The 18450-nt window shown below is 41.8% G+C and overlaps 1 protein-coding gene across 1 annotated transcript; it reads left to right on the forward strand.

The window, feature by feature from the left end:
- Window positions 1-2105: 2105 nt before the first annotated feature.
- cdx1b (caudal type homeobox 1 b) lies at window positions 2106-5440 on the forward strand. The gene is made up of 3 exons (XM_056411053.1): window positions 2106-2586; window positions 4988-5136; window positions 5225-5440. The coding sequence occupies exons 1-3, from the start codon at window positions 2106-2108 to the stop codon at window positions 5438-5440; spliced, it is 846 nt and encodes a 281-aa protein (XP_056267028.1).
- The last annotated feature ends 13010 nt before the right edge of the window (window positions 5441-18450 follow it).

The raw sequence follows: 18450 nt of genomic DNA on the forward strand, positions 1-18450 counted from the left end.
TCGAAAAATAATCAAATATTTAAAACGTAGCAAAATATGAAGCAGACTGAACGTGTCTCTGCGTTAACAGCAGCGGCCAGCAGGGGGCGCTGCTGCTCTGGTGCTCACCACGCACTGTTCATTCTGTACCTCAAGTATACGAACACCACTCTGAGGGTCGGTCAGTAATAGCAGGAGCAGGAGCAGTAGTAGTAGTAGTAGTAGTAGTAGTAGTAGTAGTAGTAGTAGTAGTATTAGTAGTAGTAGTAGTAGTAGTAGTAGTAGTATATTATTCATTCTATATTATTTTTACTTTAATTTATTTAGTTTTAGTTTTTTATTAATGAAATAAAAAATGTAATCATGAAAATAATTATTTTTTTATGTACAAAATTAAACTAAAATAATTAAATAAATAAATAGAACAGAGACCCTGAACAGGTAGAGAACAATTAATTTAAAAAAATATTAATTACTTTTTAAACCTACGTTTAAAAAAACTTTATTATATATGATCACATCAGTTTTATCATTGTTGTTATTGTTGTTGTTATTGTTATTGTTGTTGTTGTCGTCATATTCTCATCACAGTTGAAGTGAAGTAATAAATCAAGAAACACTTGTTTTAATCTTTTTAATCTTGGCAGATTTTAATGTTAAAATATACAATTTAAGGCCCATTAATTTGAATTAATTTACATATTCATATTTGATCTTGTTCTATTTGTTTTTCAGCAATCAAAGCAACGAAACAACAACAACAACAACAAAACAAGGAAATCTATTGTCGATCAGAAACTGAATTGGGTGTTTCAGGTCATTTGAAGTTGATCCTTTGGAGAAGTTTGTTACATTTAAATAAATGTAAAAATAAAACCTGAGAAATTAAAAAGATCCAACGTGAAAACAAAAGAATGAAGTTAACGTTATAAACTTACATCAACATCTCATTATATAACATCACTATAAACTGAAAAAACACATTTGACTTGAATCGAAACATTTTAGTTGGTTTAGTGATAAAATGTCAGTTTATTAATTTATTTTTATTTTTTATTCTCAGATCTTGAAGTAAAAGTACACGATGAATATATATTCCATGATTTAAGTGTTTTAAAAGTAATATATAACGTAGTTTCTTAAGTGCATTGTTATTGTTTTTCTTATTTCTTGTCCCTTAAAAAACAATTATTGCAAAAAAATAATAACAAAATATCATAAACTCAGTTTACACAAAACAAATAAACGAAAGTGAAGAAAAATACATAAATTATATAATAAACCCATTAGTTATGCATTAAATAAACAAATACATATATAAAAAACAAACACATACATCAATGTATACATAAACAAATACATTAATAAATAAGTGTATTCAATAAATACATGAATAAATAAGTAAATGTATAAATACATGTATTTAATAAATGTATTCATACATATATAAATAAATGTATTTAATAAATGTATTAATTAATATATAAATACATGTGTACAGTACATTTATTAATACAATATATGATAGTCATGTTAGTTCTTTATTTACTGTCATTCAGTTTCTTTCACTTTGAAATGCAGCTGACTTTGATGCAAATGATACCAGATAGAGAGGAGGAGGGGGGAGGGAGGAAGAGGAGGAGATGGAGAGGAGGAGGAAGATGAGGAGGAGGAGATGGGGGAGGGAGGAGGAAGAGGAGTGAGAGAAGGGGGTGAGATAAGAGCAATAAAAGTGAACATGTGACCTGCAGCAGTTTATAACGGTGATGGAGCACGAGAGAGAGAGAGAGAGAGAGAGAGGGGGGGGGGGTGGAGAGAGAGTGAGAAAGAGAGAGAGAGGGCGAGAGGGGGGGGTGGAGAGAGAGAGTGAGAAAGAGAGAGAGGGAGAGAGGGGGGGTGGAGAGGGAGAGAGAGGGAGAGAGGGGGTTGTGGAGAGAGAGGGGGAGAAAGAGAGAGAGAGAAAGGGAGAGAGGGGGGTGGAGAGAGAGGTGGGGGGGGAGAGGGAGAGAGAGGGAGCGACAGACAGGTGGAGGTGAGCGCAGCAGTCATTGCCCTGGTCGCAGGTGAGCGCCGCAGGTCTCAGGCTGGATCCTCAGTATGCGGAGGGCGTCCCCTCACCTGGGAAGATGTACTACCTGCAGCTGGACAAGGACCCGGGCCTGTACCCGGGGGCCCCGGGGCCCCGCCACGCGGGCCTGGGCCTCAGCCCGCAGGGCTTCGCGGCCCCGCAGTACTCGGACTTCACGGGGTACCACCCGAACGCGCACGCGCACCTCCCGCACGCGCACCACCACCACGGCCTCAGCGCAGACCCGCTGTCGGTGCAGCAGCCGGGCTCCGGCGGCTGGAGCCCGGCCTACCCGCCCCCCCCGCCCCGGGACGACTGGTCCTCGCACCACTACGCGGCCGGGGGGCCCCCCTCCGGGTCCGCGGGGCCCGGCGTGGTGGGGCCCCCCCTCGGGTTCAGCCCCCCGGAGTTCTCCGGGCAGTCCGGGCTGCTGTCCACGTCCCTGAACGCGTCTGCGGGCCAGCTGGGCCCCGGGTCCCCGCAGAGGAGGAACCCGTACGACTGGATCCGGCGCAGCTCCGCGCCGCCCGGCAACCCGAGTAGGACTCCGACTTCATACCTCACTCTATAACTCTATAACTCTAACTCTATAACTCTAACTCTAACTTTAACTCTATAACTCTAACTCTATAACTCTAACTTTAACTTTATAACTCTAACTTTAACTCTAACTCTAACTTTAATGTTAACTTTAACTTTAACTCATACTTAATAAATAGTTCCTGCTCGTTTCAGGCTGTTTAAAACACTTTATCTTCTAATTATTAATAGTTTAAAATACTTCTGACATGTTATTGTGTTTCAAACCTTTTAATCACATGTGTCCTTTATAATAATAATAATAATAATAATAATAATAATAATAATAATAATTAAGAGCCGTTTTGTTTGTTGTATCATATTTAATTTGTTTATATTATTTCCCCTTTATTTAATTATTTAACTTATGAATGAAACGTGAACGTTTCCGATATCATCCGTTCATCAGATGTATTGATGATTAAATATGTGAGTGAATGTTGCATTATTATTAAAACAAATATTATTATTATTATTATAATTATATTATCATTGTTATAGTTATTATTATTATTGTTGTTATTATTATATTAATATTATTATTTTCAGGGGAAACGGACACAGTTGAACGTTTTTATGAATCTGACATTTAAAGGGAACAAATGGTGTAAATAATGAACACGTCGCCTCTTAAATATTAAGAACAACAATAATAATCAATAAAAGAAGTTATTTTGTGATTAATTTAAATTCGGTTTTATTCTTTTCTCTTTATTTACTCGTATTTAATTATGATTTCTCTGAATATTTAAAGTATGACCCGATTGTGTGTGCGCGTGTGTGTGTATCTTAGCCTAGCTTAGCATAAAGACTGGCTGGGGGGCAGGTAAACGTGTGTATCTTAGCCTAGCTTAGCATGAAGGCTGTCAGCGGGGGTTGAGTGAACCCGTCAGACTTGAGGAGCTTCAGTGTTTACTCTTCTTCATTAGCGGTCGACGCAACAATTAAACTGTTGGTCTTTACTTTCACAAAGGAAGCAGAAAGTCGGCTCCCCCCCCCCCCCCCCCCCCCACTGAAACGCTGTGTGTTTAAAGACGCTTGTTCAATCTGCTGTGTGTTCAGGGTTAATGTCGCTTTAGCGAGAGCTTTTGATTCGCAGCGTTTCTGCTGCTTCACGGTCGGCAGGATTTCTGTGAAGAGGAACACGTTGTTGTGCGTCTTCACATCTGCTTCAGCCTCAGCTTCAGCTGGTTCTATGAAGTGAATCCAAAGCAGATGTGTTGAAGCTGCATTCTCCCTCCTGACCACCAGGGGGCGACTCCTCTGGTTGTATAGAAGTCTATGCTTCATGTGTTGAAGCTGCATTATCTCTCCTGACCACCAGGGGACTTCTCTGGTTGTATAGAAGTCTATGCTTCATGTGTTGAAGCTGCATTCTCCCTCCTGACCACCAGGGGGCGACTCCTCTGGTTGTATAGAAGTCTATGCTTCATGTGTTGCAGCTGCATTCTCTCTCCTGACCACCAGGGGGCTCCTCTGGTTGTATAGAAGTCTATATAGTGACTCTACTTCTCTTGATGTATTCGCTCAGTAAACATTGTAAACATGAGTTTATGTCTCAGCCTCTAGTTTCAAGTCTTCTTCTATACAGCATGACGTCATCATTTATACTTCATGGTCATTTAGAGTCAGACCATAAAGCAGGGGGCGCTTTAGGGGCGGAGCTACAGGTGAACTGGAGTCTTCATGGCGGCGGGCCGGAAACCAATGGGTGACGTCACCATGACGACATATGATTTCTTCCCGGCCGGTCATGTGATCTTTTCCTTCTTGACATCACGAGGTCCCTAAAGTCAACCGAGCCTCGTCTCCACAGTGAGCCCGAGGAGTCCGGACCTGAACGCTGAGTCGTCCCCTGAAGCCGGTTCGGCTCCGCTCATGCAAATGCCCCGAGGCCGCTAGACATTTGAATCCAGGAGGTGAGAACAGGTCCATCAGAGGTCCGTCACAATGAGACGTGCTCCTCCTCGCTGGGTGGACGCTCTGCAGCCTTCAGTTCTGCATCCTCGTCGTCGCCATCTTGGCTTCCTTTGAACAGGAAGTGAGCGCGTTAGGACTGAGGAGCCACGTAGAGGCTGAAGGTCACTTTGGTTAGTCCACTTTGGCGAGCCTCGTCGCTTCAGGGTTTATCGTTGGTTACCAAACCCAAAATGTGTTGCTCCTATATTTCACTTTTTAAACCAATTAAACAAGCAGGATACAAGGAGTTCAACCGATTGGGCGACATTCACGAAGATCTACGGCTCTCAGCTTTCTGTCTGTCTTTGATGAGAAGATTGATGTTGGCATTGATTCTTCTTCTTCTTCTTCTTATTCTTGGTAGTGGTACTGTTGTTATTATGATGTCCCTGTGCTTCACAGATGGAAAGACGCGGACTAAAGACAAGTACCGGGTGGTTTACACCGACCACCAGCGCCTGGAGCTGGAGAAAGAGTTTCACTACAGCAAATACATCACCATCAGGAGGAAGGCGGAGCTCGCCACGACGCTCGGCCTGTCGGAGAGACAGGTACGCCAATCAATTACCTTAAGCCCCGCCCCGAAAGCATCCTTCTGTAGTCAGTCTGTAGTAAAGAAGGAGCTTTTTTCTTCCTCAGGTGAAGATCTGGTTCCAGAACCGTCGAGCCAAGGAGCGTAAGATCAACAAGAAGAAGCTCCAGCAGCCGGCATCCTCCACGACCGTGGCCACGCCTCCCAGCGGCGGCGGCGGCCTCCTCCACGGAAACGGTGCCGCGATGGTGACGAGCAGCAGCGGCAGCAACGGGATGGTGTCCCCGTCCTCGCTGCCCATGAACATCAAGGAGGAGTACTGAGAGACACTTTATACGGACGCCGAGGACCTCGGGATCTGGACTTAAAGGTTCCCCCAAACCCCAGAACCGAACTCAGAGACTTCCTGCCTCACTTCCTGTCTGCTCTGGCCGCCGCTGCAGATAATCAGATATTCTGACCGACAGGTTGGGAGAGAAGACCTTCACGTGCCCCGTGTTGTTGGTCCACTTATTTGTAATTGCGTTGTGTGAGATTGTTTCCATCTGATGGAGCGATGCAGCTGCAGAGCCGGGGAGCTGCTGTCAGACAGCGGCTCTGGTAGCGCTGCCTGGGGAAGAGGCTTCCGGAGGCTTCTAGAGGCTTCCGGAGGCCTCCAGAAGCTTCCAGAGGCTTCTAGAGGCTTCAAGAGGCCTCCAGAGGCTTCCAGAGGTTTCTAGAAGCTTATATAGGCTTCTAGAGGTTTCTATAGGCTTCCAGAGGCCTCCAGAAGCTTCCAGAGGTTTCTATAGGCTTCCAGAGGCCTCCAGAGGCTTCCAGAGGTTTCTAGAAGCTTATATAGGCTTCTAGAGGTTTCTATAGGCTTCCAGAGGCCTCCAGAGGCTTCCAGAGGTTTCTATAGGCTTCCAGAGGCTTCCAGAGGTTTCTAGAAGCTTATATAGGCTTCTAGAGGTTTCTATAGGCTTCCAGAGGCCTCCAGAGGCTTCAAGAGGTTTCTATAGGCTTCCAGAGGCCTCCAGAGGCCTCCAGAGGCTGGTGTTTGGCTTCTAGGAGCAATAACCCCCATGAAGGATGATGAAGATGTCACTGTTGGGATGCAGGTCATGTGATCAGTTAACTAGCTCCACCTCAATGGACTGAACAAGCTAACTAACCATGCTTTAATGCTACACTCCCCGTCGCTCTGGAGTAGAACATGATAGCTAGCTAACTAGCTAACCAGCTAACTAGCCAGCTAGTGCGTCTCTTCCCATCGATGGTGAAATCGTCTTCCTCATCAGTGTCATCTTTAGATTTAGCGAGTTGCGTAATCTTTTTGCTCTGTGATTGGATGTTTCCTGCTGCAATGCACCCTGGGAGTTGGAGTTAATTTCTTCGAACTATCAATGGAGTTCATCTTTTGTTCCGATGATCCAACCAGGAGAGATCCATGTCCATCTGAGTCGTAGAAGAATCTCAGGTTTTGGTCATGTGGTCTTCCACACAACAGAACCAGCAGCGCCAGACCAACAGCCATTGAAACTCTCGTGGTTCCTTTGTGGTTCTCTGGGAACTCATTTAACTGATTAACAGCTGTTAGCGCGCTAATGTGTGATCTCACTTCTACATGCAAATCACATATTTTCTGTTTGAGGATGACCACACGTAGTCTTTAACTGCGCTGCACTTCCTGTGTCTCTTCTGTCAAAACAATACGTCTGGTGTTATATTATATATTAGTGATATTTAAAATGTCCAGAACCGTCGTGTGAAGCCAACAGCTGGGCCTCCACACTAATTCTGGTGAAAAATTACAGTAAACAAACACTGGCATAAATATCGCACAACGCAAGGCGATATTGACAACAACGCCCATGCCTAAAGCATCCTCTGTCAATCACCTGTAGCTCCGCCCCTAAAGCGTCCCCTGCTTTATGGTCTGACTCTAAATGACCATAAAGTATAAATGATGACATCATGCTGTATAGAAGAAGACTTGAAACTAGAGACTGAGACATAAACTCATGTTTACATGTTTACTTCCATGCGTACTGTCAGTGTAGTATTCATACTTTACCGCCTAAAGAAGTCTGAATACTTCTTCCATTGCAGCAAAACACACCTGATTACTTTCTTTCTGCTTTGCAAACACTAAATGTCTTGTAAATGTTTATGATTATCAGACTTTATCATGTTTATGTTTATAAATGTAATTTGTAAAAATAAGTTAATTAATTTAACATGTATTAAAGTCAAACGGCAAGTTTTCATCACGTCTGTTTTTTTCACTCTACAAGAACACAAATCATGCTGGGAAGTCAAGTGAATGAGATTTAAATGGAGATATATGAATCAGCTCCACTCGTGTTTATACGTTCTACGTGTGTTGGCTTTGACTTCATGACACAGACCAACAGGCTTCATCTGCTGCAGATGACCTCACAGGATGTTCCTTAACCTTTATTTGTCAACACAGACAGGAAGTAAAGGACAAAGAAGGTAAAGATGTGACATTAATGACTTTATCATTATTCATTCACTCAGCTTCATTCTTTCTGTATTCTTTCAACATCATCTGATTCGGAACATTCATTCGTTTAGCTCATCATCGTTATTGAAACGTTCTGTACGAAGAGACTCCGGCTCTCATGCAGACACGACAACGACATTAAGGCAAAACACACATTCAAAGAAGGAAAGAAAGAAAGAAAGAAAGGATGAAGAAGCAGGAGGACATGAGGACGAAGAGAAGACGTCTGCTGCTTGATGCTCAGCTGAGGTGCGGCGTCCAAAGGGCGAAGAGGCCGCTGGACAAACACAGGATCCTGCTATCTGCTGGTGTGTGTGTGTGTGTGTGTGTGTGTCAGACCTTTGCCCTGCTGGCTCCATTCGGCCTCCAACAACAGTCCTATCTCCTCTGATTGAGCCTATCAGCCGAGTGTCGGCTCTTCGCGGCGTCGTCTTGAACTTGAGGCCGGGAGTCGTTTTCTAACGTCGGTTTGGATGTTTTTATGTTTTATGTTTGGCAAAGTTCTCAACTCACCAGTTCGTCTACGCAACGACCGCGGACGGATATAAAGGGATTTTATATAAACTGTATCTCGTCTGGCCTGGGAGGAGGAGCCTCTCCTGTCACCACGACCAGTCTAGGATAAACAGAAGGCTGGGAGGCCGAACATTGATTTATCCTGGAAGAGTAAAATAAAAGAGGCCCAAGGATTGAGCCCTGGGGGACTCCACCATGTTGAATTCCTTTGGACGCTGAGTCAAAGATGTCCTACTTATTTTAGTTTTAGGTTGATTTCCAGAGTAAAATCTCTTGGATCTTCTTCACCTTTACCCTTTAGTCAAGTCCATCCAGATCGGAGTGAAACGTCTCCAGAGGATTCACCCCCATGACATGTTGAACTCGGCTCAACTTTTGCTTTCACACAACACGCGTTGGCCAATCAAACACCACACACCAGTGCGAAGGGTTTTATTGTCTGATAAACCTTTGAACGCATCAACCAGTTACTCAGGCTGGATTTCATGTGTTTTATTGCCTTGTTGGCACCTTAAACAATCCACTGCAATGTTTTATGTGCAGTTAACATTCACCCAAAATGATGCAAGTATCAGTAAAATCATCTCTGAAGTGCAGATGGAAATATGTATTGTTGATTATGAATCTAATGTGGGCAAATGTGAACTAGTTTATGACTGCAGCTGTTTCAAAGTGATCGTATAAAGACGGGTAAAGCACCAGTCACCAGAGGGAAGTCAACAACACTCATTCACTAGAGAAACGCCTCTTCACTCATGATGCGCTGCAGTATGCTGGGTAAAGAGGAATAATGCACAATAAACACACACACTGAACCCACCGCAGAGCATCACAGGTTAAGAGGTCACATGTTATAACATCATCTGTACATACGACAGCCTGAGGCCGAGAGTCTCCTCTGGGAAAAGTCAAACTGAAGTTTAATGTATTATCACGGAGAATAGAAAATGTGTGCTGTTTATATTTGGAAGGTGTAGTTGGTGACTTTTTAGTTTGGTAAAAGTTATCAACTCTTAATACATCAGGTCTAAACGATATTAGCAGTTTACATTGGTTTCTGTTCTTTTTCTTTTCTTTACATTAAGTCTTTATTAATGCTAACATCATGTCTGTATTAATGCTAACGTTGTGTCTTTATTAAATTTATTTATTTATTATTACAGCTAACGTTGTGTCTTTATTAAAGCTAACGTTGTGTCTTTATTAAAGCTAACGTTGTGTCTTTATTAAAGCTAACGTTATGTCTTTATTAAAGCTAACGTTGTGTCTTTATTAAAGCTAACGTTGTGTCTTTATTAAAGCTAACGCTGTGTCTTTATTAAAGCTAATGTTGTGTCTTTATTAAAGCTAACGTTATGTCTTTATTAAAGCTAACGTTGTGTCTTTATTAAAGCTAATGTTGTGTCTTTATTAAAGCTAATGTTGTGTCTTTATTAAAGCTAACGTTATGTCTTTATTAAAGCTAACGTTGTGTCTTTATTAAAGCTAACGTTGTGTCTTTATTAAAGCTAACGTTGTGTCTTTATTAAAGCTAACGTTGTGTCTTTATTAAAGCTAACGTTGTGTCTTTATTAAAGCTAATGTTGTGTCTTTATTAAAGCTAACGTTATGTCTTTATTAAAGCTAACGTTGTGTCTTTATTAAAGCTAACGGTATGTCTTTATTAAAGCTAACGTTGTGTCTTTATTAAAGCTAACGTTGTGTCTTTATTAAAGCTAACGTTGTGTCTTTATTAAAGCTAACGTTGTGTCTTTATTAAAGCTAACGTTGTGTCTTTATTAAAGCTAACGTTGTGTCTTTATTAAAGCTAACGTTATGTCTTTATTAAAGCTAACGTTGTGTCTTTATTAAAGCTAACGTTGTGTCTTTATTAAAGCTAACGTTGTGTCTTTATTAAAGCTAACGTTATGTCTTTATTAAAGCTAACGTTATGTCTTTATTAAAGCTAACGTTGTGTCTTTATTAAAGCTAACGTTGTGTCTTTATTAAAGCTAACGTTATGTCTTTATTAAAGCTAACGTTGTGTCTTTATTAAAGCTAACGTTGTGTCTTTATTAAAGCTAACGTTGTGTCTTTATTAAAGCTAACGTTGTGTCTTTATTAAAGCTAACGTTGTGTCTTTATTAAAGCTAACGTTGTGTCTTTATTAAAGCTAACGTTGTGTCTTTATTAAAGCTAACGTTGTGTCTTTATTAAAGCTAACGTTGTGTCTTTATTAAAGCTAACGTTGTGTCTTTATTAAAGCTAACGTTGTGTCTTTATTAAAGCTAACGTTGTGTCTTTATTAAAGCTAACGTTGTGTTTATTAAAGCTAACGTTGTGTCTATATTAAAGCTAACGTTGTGTCTTTATTAAAGCTAACGTTGTGTCTTTATTAAAGCTAACGTTAGCTTTATTAAAGCTAACGTTGTGTCTTTATTAAAGCTAACGTTGTGTCTTTATTAAAGCTAACGTTGTGTTTTTATTAAAGCTAACGTTGTGTCTTTATTAAAGCTAACGTTGTGTCTTTATTAAAGCTAACGTTGTGTCTTTATTAAAGCTAACGTTGTGTCTTTATTAAAGCTAACGTTGTGTCTTTATTAAAGCTAACGTTGTGTCTTTATTAAAGCTAACGTTGTGTCTTTATTAAAGCTAACGTTGTGTTTTTATTAAAGCTAACGTTGTGTCTTTATTAAAGCTAATGTTGTGTCTTTATTAAAGCTAACGTTGTGTCTTTATTAAAGCTAACGTTGTGTCTTTATTAAAGCTAACGTTGTGTCTTTATTAAAGCTAACGTTGTGTCTTTATTAAAGCTAACGTTGTGTCTTTATTAAAGCTAACGTTGTGTCTTTATTAAAGCTAACGTTGTGTCTTTATTAAAGCTAACGTTGTGTCTTTATTAAAGCTAACGTTGTGTCTTTATTAAAGCTAACGTTGTGTCTTTATTAAAGCTAACGTTGTGTCTTTATTAAAGCTAACGTTGTGTCTTTATTAAAGCTAACGTTGTGTCTTTATTAAAGCTAACGTTGTGTCTTTATTAAAGCTAACGTTGTGTCTTTATTAAAGCTAACGTTGTGTCTTTATTAAAGCTAACGTTGTGTCTTTATTAAAGCTAACGTTGTGTCTTTATTAAAGCTAACGTTGTGTCTTTATTAAAGCTAACGTTGTGTCTTTATTAAAGCTAACGTTGTGTCTTTATTAAAGCTAACGTTGTGTCTTTATTAAAGCTAACGTTGTGTCTTTATTAAAGCTAACGTTATGTCTTTATTAAAGCTAACGTTGTGTCTTTATTAAAGCTAACGTTGTGTCTTTATTAAAGCTAACGTTGTGTCTTTATTAAAGCTAACGTTGTGTCTTTATTAAAGCTAACGTTGTGTCTTTATTAAAGCTAACGTTATGTCTTTATTAAAGCTAACGTTGTGTCTTTATTAAAGCTAACGTTATGTCTTTATTAAAGCTAACGTTGTGTCTTTATTAAAGCTAACGTTGTGTCTTTATTAAAGCTAACGTTGTGTCTTTATTAAAGCTAACGTTGTGTCTTTATTAAAGCTAACGTTGTGTCTTTATTAAAGCTAACGTTGTGTCTTTATTAAAGCTAACGTTGTGTCTTTATTAAAGCTAACGTTGTGTCTTTATTAAAGCTAACGTTGTGTCTTTATTAAAGCTAACGTTGTGTCTTTATTAAAGCTAACGTTGTGTCTTTATTAAAGCTAACGTTGTGTCTTTATTAAAGCTAACGTTGTGTCTTTATTAAAGCTAACGTTGTGTCTTTATTAAAGCTAACGTTGTGTCTTTATTAAAGCTAACGTTGTGTCTTTATTAAAGCTAACGTTGTGTCTTTATTAAAGCTAATGTTGTGTCTTTATTAAAGCTAACGTTATGTCTTTATTAAAGCTAACGTTATGTCTTTATTAAAGCTAACGTTGTGTCTTTATTAAAGCTAACGTTGTGTCTTTATTAAAGCTAACGTTGTGTCTTTATTAAAGCTAACGTTGTGTCTTTATTAAAGCTAACGTTGTGTCTTTATTAAAGCTAACGTTGTGTCTTTATTAAAGCTAACGTTGTGTCTTTATTAAAGCTAACGTTGTGTCTTTATTAAAGCTAACGTTGTGTCTTTATTAAAGCTAACGTTGTGTCTTTATTAAAGCTAACGTTGTGTCTTTATTAAAGCTAATGTTGTGTCTTTATTAAAGCTAACGTTGTGTCTTTATTAAAGCTAACGTTGTGTCTTTATTAAAGCTAACGTTGTGTCTTTATTAAAGCTAACGTTGTGTCTTTATTAAAGCTAACGTTGTGTCTTTATTAAAGCTAACGTTGTGTCTTTATTAAAGCTAACGTTGTGTCTTTATTAAAGCTAACGTTGTGTCTTTATTAAAGCTAACGTTGTGTCTTTATTAAAGCTAACGTTGTGTCTTTATTAAAGCTAACGTTGTGTCTTTATTAAAGCTAACGTTGTGTCTTTATTAAAGCTAACGTTGTGTCTTTATTAAAGCTAACGTTATGTCTTTATTAAAGCTAACGTTGTGTCTTTATTAAAGCTAACGTTGTGTCTTTATTAAAGCTAACGTTGTGTCTTTATTAAAGCTAACGTTATGTCTTTATTAAAGCTAACGTTGTGTCTTTATTAAAGCTAACGTTGTGTCTTTATTAAAGCTAACGTTGTGTCTTTATTAAAGCTAACGTTATGTCTTTATTAAAGCTAACGCCAGGTCTTTATTAAAGCTAACGTTGTGTCTTTATTAAAGCTAACGTTGTGTCTTTATTAAAGCTAACGTTGTGTCTTTATTAAAGCTAACGTTGTGTCTTTATTAAAGCTAACGTTGTGTCTTTATTAAAGCTAACGTTGTGTCTTTATTAAAGCTAACGTTGTGTCTTTATTAAAGCTAACGTTGTGTCTTTATTAAAGCTAACGTTGTGTCTTTATTAAAGCTAACGTTGTGTCTTTATTAAAGCTAACGTTGTGTCTTTATTAAAGCTAACGTTGTGTCTTTATTAAAGCTAACGTTGTGTCTTTATTAAAGCTAACGTTGTGTCTTTATTAAAGCTAACGTTATGTCTTTATTAAAGCTAACGTTGTGTCTTTATTAAAGCTAATGTTGTGTCTTTATTAAAGCTAACGTTATGTCTTTATTAAAGCTAACGTTGTGTCTTTATTAAAGCTAACGTTGTGTCTTTATTGAAGCTAACGTTATGTCTTTATTAAAGCTAACGTTGTGTCTTTATTAAAGCTCACGTTATGTCTTTATTAAAGCTAACGTTGTGTCTTTATTAAAGCTAACGTTGTGTCTTTATTAAAGCTAACGTTATGTCTTTATTAAAGCTAACGTTGTGTCTTTATTAAAGCTAACGTTGTGTCTTTATTAAAGCTAACGTTGTGTCTGTATTAAAGCTAACGTTATGTCTTTATTTAAGCTAACGTTGTGTCTTTATTAAAGCTAACGTTATGTCTTTATTAAAGCTAACGTTATGTCTTTATTAAAGCTAACGTTGTGTCTTTATTAAAGCTAACGTTATGTCTTTATTAAAGCTAACGTTGTGTCTGTATTACAGCTAACGTTAAACCCACTTTATGTTTATTCATTAAAAATAAATCAAAAATGATTTTCAGAACGTAACCATTCCAACCAGTTTGGGAGCATGTTTAGCTGACATGCTCCTCGGAGATGCCTCACAACAGTCGATCCTTTATTCATCTCTAATGTGTCATTCTGGTTTCATGTGAACAACATATTCCTCACAGCTCTTCACTGAAGCGCCTCTAAGTAAATCATCTGATTCATCTGAACTATCTGGATATGAAAGTCCTGTTAGCTGCAACGTGCCTCATGGAGCTCTGTGTATGAACATGCAGAGTGGATCCGTGCAGCGAGTCCCTGAAGGAGGTCTTCGTGTGAACACGTGGTCCGCGTCGCGAGGAGCAACGCTGTGTTCGTGTCTCATTTTTGGGTCAACAGAGCGTAATGAGAGCTTCGCCACCATAAAGTTTATGATGGCAGTAAAGGAGGTTTCACCACAGAGACGCAGACATGTGTGCTGATGAGCTCTGATAGCAGCGATGGCCGCCGCTGTCCTCAGGAGGGGGACAGCTGGCCCCCCCCCTTCATCAGGTGTTCACAGTCAAATCACACACAGCATCTAATTGAGCTCGTGAATAGTTTACCGCAACCTCACCCCGGTTCGTATGGATGTGAATGTGTGTTGGTGGTGGGGGAGGGGCCGGAGGTGCTGATTGGCTGCCACGCTTCCGTCAGTCGGCCCCAGGGCAGCTGTGGCTCCTGATGGAGCTCCACCACCGGGACGACTGTGTGTGACGACTGGACTCTGGACTGTAAAGAGACTTCGGGTATTTAGAGAAGCGCTATAAATTGAATGTTATACTGGTGTTCCAGTGTTGCCGGATGGACTGACGGGGATTAGAAGATGTTTTCAGTTGTTTACTTTAAAAACGTTGTATAGAAGTCTCTAGAATGACTCCTCTGGTTGTATAGAAGGCTATATCATGACTCTTCTTCCCTCAGTAAACATTGTAAACATGAGTTCATGTCTCAGTCTCCAGTTTCAAGTCTTCTTCTATACAGCATGATGTCATCATTTATACTTCATGGTCATTTAGAGTCAGACCATGAAGCAGGGGACGCTTTAGGGGCGGAGCTACAGGTGATTGACAGGTCGACTCCAGAGACCGATACAGCGGCTCTACGTCCTCCTCAGTCCATATATGGTCACTTCCTGTTCACTGGTTGCAAAAAAACCGAGATGTCGAGGTTTAAAATGAACAAACTCGAAGCTTCAAACCAACGACAGACGTCACCATGACGACGTCCACTTCTGATAAACGGTCCTTCCCTTCTTACTTTTCACAATAAAAGCCCGACACCTCACTGAGCACGCTCACACTCTTCTTCTCTGGCGCTCGACATCGACCACGGAGCGTGTGTTCCGCGGCTCTGAAGGAGCTCCACACATCACGTGAAGCTCCGTTCTATTTTCACGATGTTTGATCTCTTCCAGTGAAAACATGGCGGCGTGAAGGAAAGAGTGTTTTATGGCGCTGCGCTCGTCATTAATGAGGAACAACTTCCTCGGTCGTTATCTGTGAAGTCAAACGTTCAGCCGTAAACAGTCCTACTCTCAACCCTCTTCTTCTGTGGTTCAACATCTCAATGTGGAATCATTAAAATTCCTTTAACGCTTCAAAAATGAACTGTATCAAAATGTTTATTCACACACACCCACACACTCACACACACACACACAGACACACACACACTCACACACACACACACACACACACACACACACACACACACACACACACACAGACACACGCACACACACACACACAGACACACACACACACACACACACACACACACACACACACACACACACACACACACACACACACACACACACACACACACACACAGACACACACACAGACACACACACACACAGACACACACACACACACACACACACACACACACACACACACACACACACACACACACACACACACACACACACACACACACACACACACACACACACACACACACACACACACACACACACACACACACACACACACACAGACACACACACACACACACACACACACACACACACACACACTCAGACACACACTCACACACACACACCCACACACCCACACACACACACACAGACACACACAGACACACACGCACACACACAGATACAGACACACACACGCACACACACACAGATACAGACACACACACACACACACACAGACACACACGCACACACACACAGATACAGACACACACACACACACATGCACGGCGGCCATTTCAGGGCACATTTCTCGACCGCTCAAAAACAAAATGGTGGACCACTCCGTTCCCTTTGAACAAAATAAAAACATATTGATCTTATCGGCCCAACAGTGAAAAAAGGTAAACAACAACAAACCCCGCCTCCTCCTGGAATCTGTGTCCCGCCAATCAAAAGGTGTTTACTACGTCGTTAGATAATAATTAGAGCAAATAAAAGGAAAGACAGTAAAGGGAGCAAATAGCTCTCCTCCCGCCGCCCATAAAGGATCGGGGGGGAATCGTCCAGACTTATACAGCCGCGCGTTTATGGGCCATTTTACCATAAACTTCCATTTACAATACGCTCACGGCCCCTAATACGCCCCTGTATTGGCGGCAGTGATTGTGGATAAACAGAGGAGCTGTAAAGGAACGGTAGTGCGCCGTAAAGCAGATAGAACGCACTACTGGTATTACCCGAGGGCCCGAGGACATGAGGACATGAGACCATGAGGACATGAGGACATGGGGCAATGAGGACATGAAGCCATGAAGCCATGAGGCCATGAAGACATGAGGACATGAGGACATGAGACCATGAGGACATGAAGCCATGAGGCCATGAAGACATGAGGACATGAGACCATGAGGACATGGGGCCATGAGGACATGAAGCCATGAGGCCATGAAGACATGAGGACATGAGACCATGAGGACATGAGGACATGGGGACATGAGGACATGAAGACATGAGGACATGAAGCCATGAGGCCATGAAGACATGAGGCCATGAAGACATGAGGACATGAGGACATGAGACCATGAGGACATGGGGCCATGAGGACATGAAGACATGAGGACATGAAGCCATGTGGCCATGAAGACATGAGGACATGAGGACATGAGGACATGAGGCTGTGAGGACATGAGGACATGAGGACATGAGGCTGTGAGGACATGAGGACATGAGGACATGGGGCCATGAGGACATGAAGACATGAGGACATGAAGCCATGAGGCCATGAAGACATGAGGCCATGAGGACATGAGGCCATGAAGACATGAGGCCATGAGGCCATGAGGACATGAGGCCATGAGGCCATGAGGACATGAGGACATGGGGCCATGAGGACATGAGGACATGAGGACATGAAGCCACGAGGCCATGAAGACATGAGGACATGAGGACATGAGACCATGAGGACATGAAGCCATGAGGCCATGAAGACATGAGGACATGAGACCATGAGGACATGAGGACATGGGGCCATGAGGACATGAAGCCATGAAGCCATGAGGCCATGACTACATGAGGATATGAGGACATGAGACCATGAGGACATGAGGACATGGGGCCATGAGGACATGAGGACATGAAGACATGAGGACATGAAGCCATGAGGCCATGAAGACATGAGGCCATGAGGACATGAGGACATGAGGCCATGAAGACATGAGGCCATGAGGACATGGGGCCATGGGGCCATGAGGACATGAGGACATGAAGACATGAGGCCATGAAGACATGAGGCCATGAGGACATGAAGACATGAGGACATGAGGCCATGAGGACATGAGGACATGAGACCAGAGGACATGAGGACAGAGGACATGAGGACATGAAGACATGAGGACATGAGGCCAGAGGACATGAGGACAGAGGACATGAGGACATGAGGACATGAGGCCATGAAGACATGAGGCCATGAGGACATTGGGCCATGGGGCCATGAGGACATGAGGACATGAGGCCAGAGGACATGAGGCCAGAGGACATGAGGACATGAGGCCAGAGGACATGAGGCCAGAGGACATGAGGCCAGAGGACATGAGGACATGAGGACATGAGGACATGAGACCAGAGGACATGAGGACATGGGGCCATGAGGACATGAGGACATGAGGACATGAGGACATGAAGCCATGAAGACATGAGGCCATGAGGACATGAGGACATGAGGACATGAGGCCATGAGGACATGAGGCCATGAGGACATGAGGCCATGAGGACATGAGGACATGAGACCATGAGGACATGAGGACATGGGGCCATGAGGACATGAGGACATGAAGACATGAGGACATGAAGCCATGAGGCCATGAAGACATGAGGACATGAGGACATGAGGACATGAGGCCATGAAGACATGAGGCCATGAGGACATGGGGCCATGAGGACATGAGGACATGAAGCCATGAGGCCATGAAGACATGAGGCCATGAGGACATGAGGACGTGAGGACATGAGGACATGAAGACATGAGGACATGAGGCCATGAGGACATGGGGCCATGGGGCCATGAGGACATGAGGACATGAAGACATGAGGACATGAAGCCATGAGGCCATGAAGACATGAGGCCATGAGGACATGAGGACATGAGGCCATGAAGACATGAGGACATGAGGCCATGAGGACATGAGGCCATGAGGACATGAGGACATGAGGACATGAGACCATGAGGACATGAGGACATGGGGCCATGAGGACATGAGGACATGAGGCCATGAGGACATGAGGACATGA

The sequence above is a fragment of the Pseudoliparis swirei genome, unplaced genomic scaffold, assembly GCF_029220125.1.
Source record: "Pseudoliparis swirei isolate HS2019 ecotype Mariana Trench unplaced genomic scaffold, NWPU_hadal_v1 hadal_47, whole genome shotgun sequence".
Classification (NCBI taxonomy): domain Eukaryota; kingdom Metazoa; phylum Chordata; class Actinopteri; order Perciformes; family Liparidae; genus Pseudoliparis; species Pseudoliparis swirei.

What these genes read in the sequence shown, in the direction of transcription:
- cdx1b (XM_056411053.1), top strand. Translation starts at nt 2,106, where the DNA reads ATGTACTACCTGCAGCTGGACAAGGACCCGGGCCTGTACCCGGGGGCC. An exon ending in CGCGCCGCCCGGCAACCCGA is followed by an intron (nt 2,587 to 4,987) that starts GTAGGACTCCGA and finishes TGTGCTTCACAG; the next exon opens with ATGGAAAGACGCGGACTAAA. An exon ending in TCGGCCTGTCGGAGAGACAG is followed by an intron (nt 5,137 to 5,224) that starts GTACGCCAATCA and finishes TTTCTTCCTCAG; the next exon opens with GTGAAGATCTGGTTCCAGAA.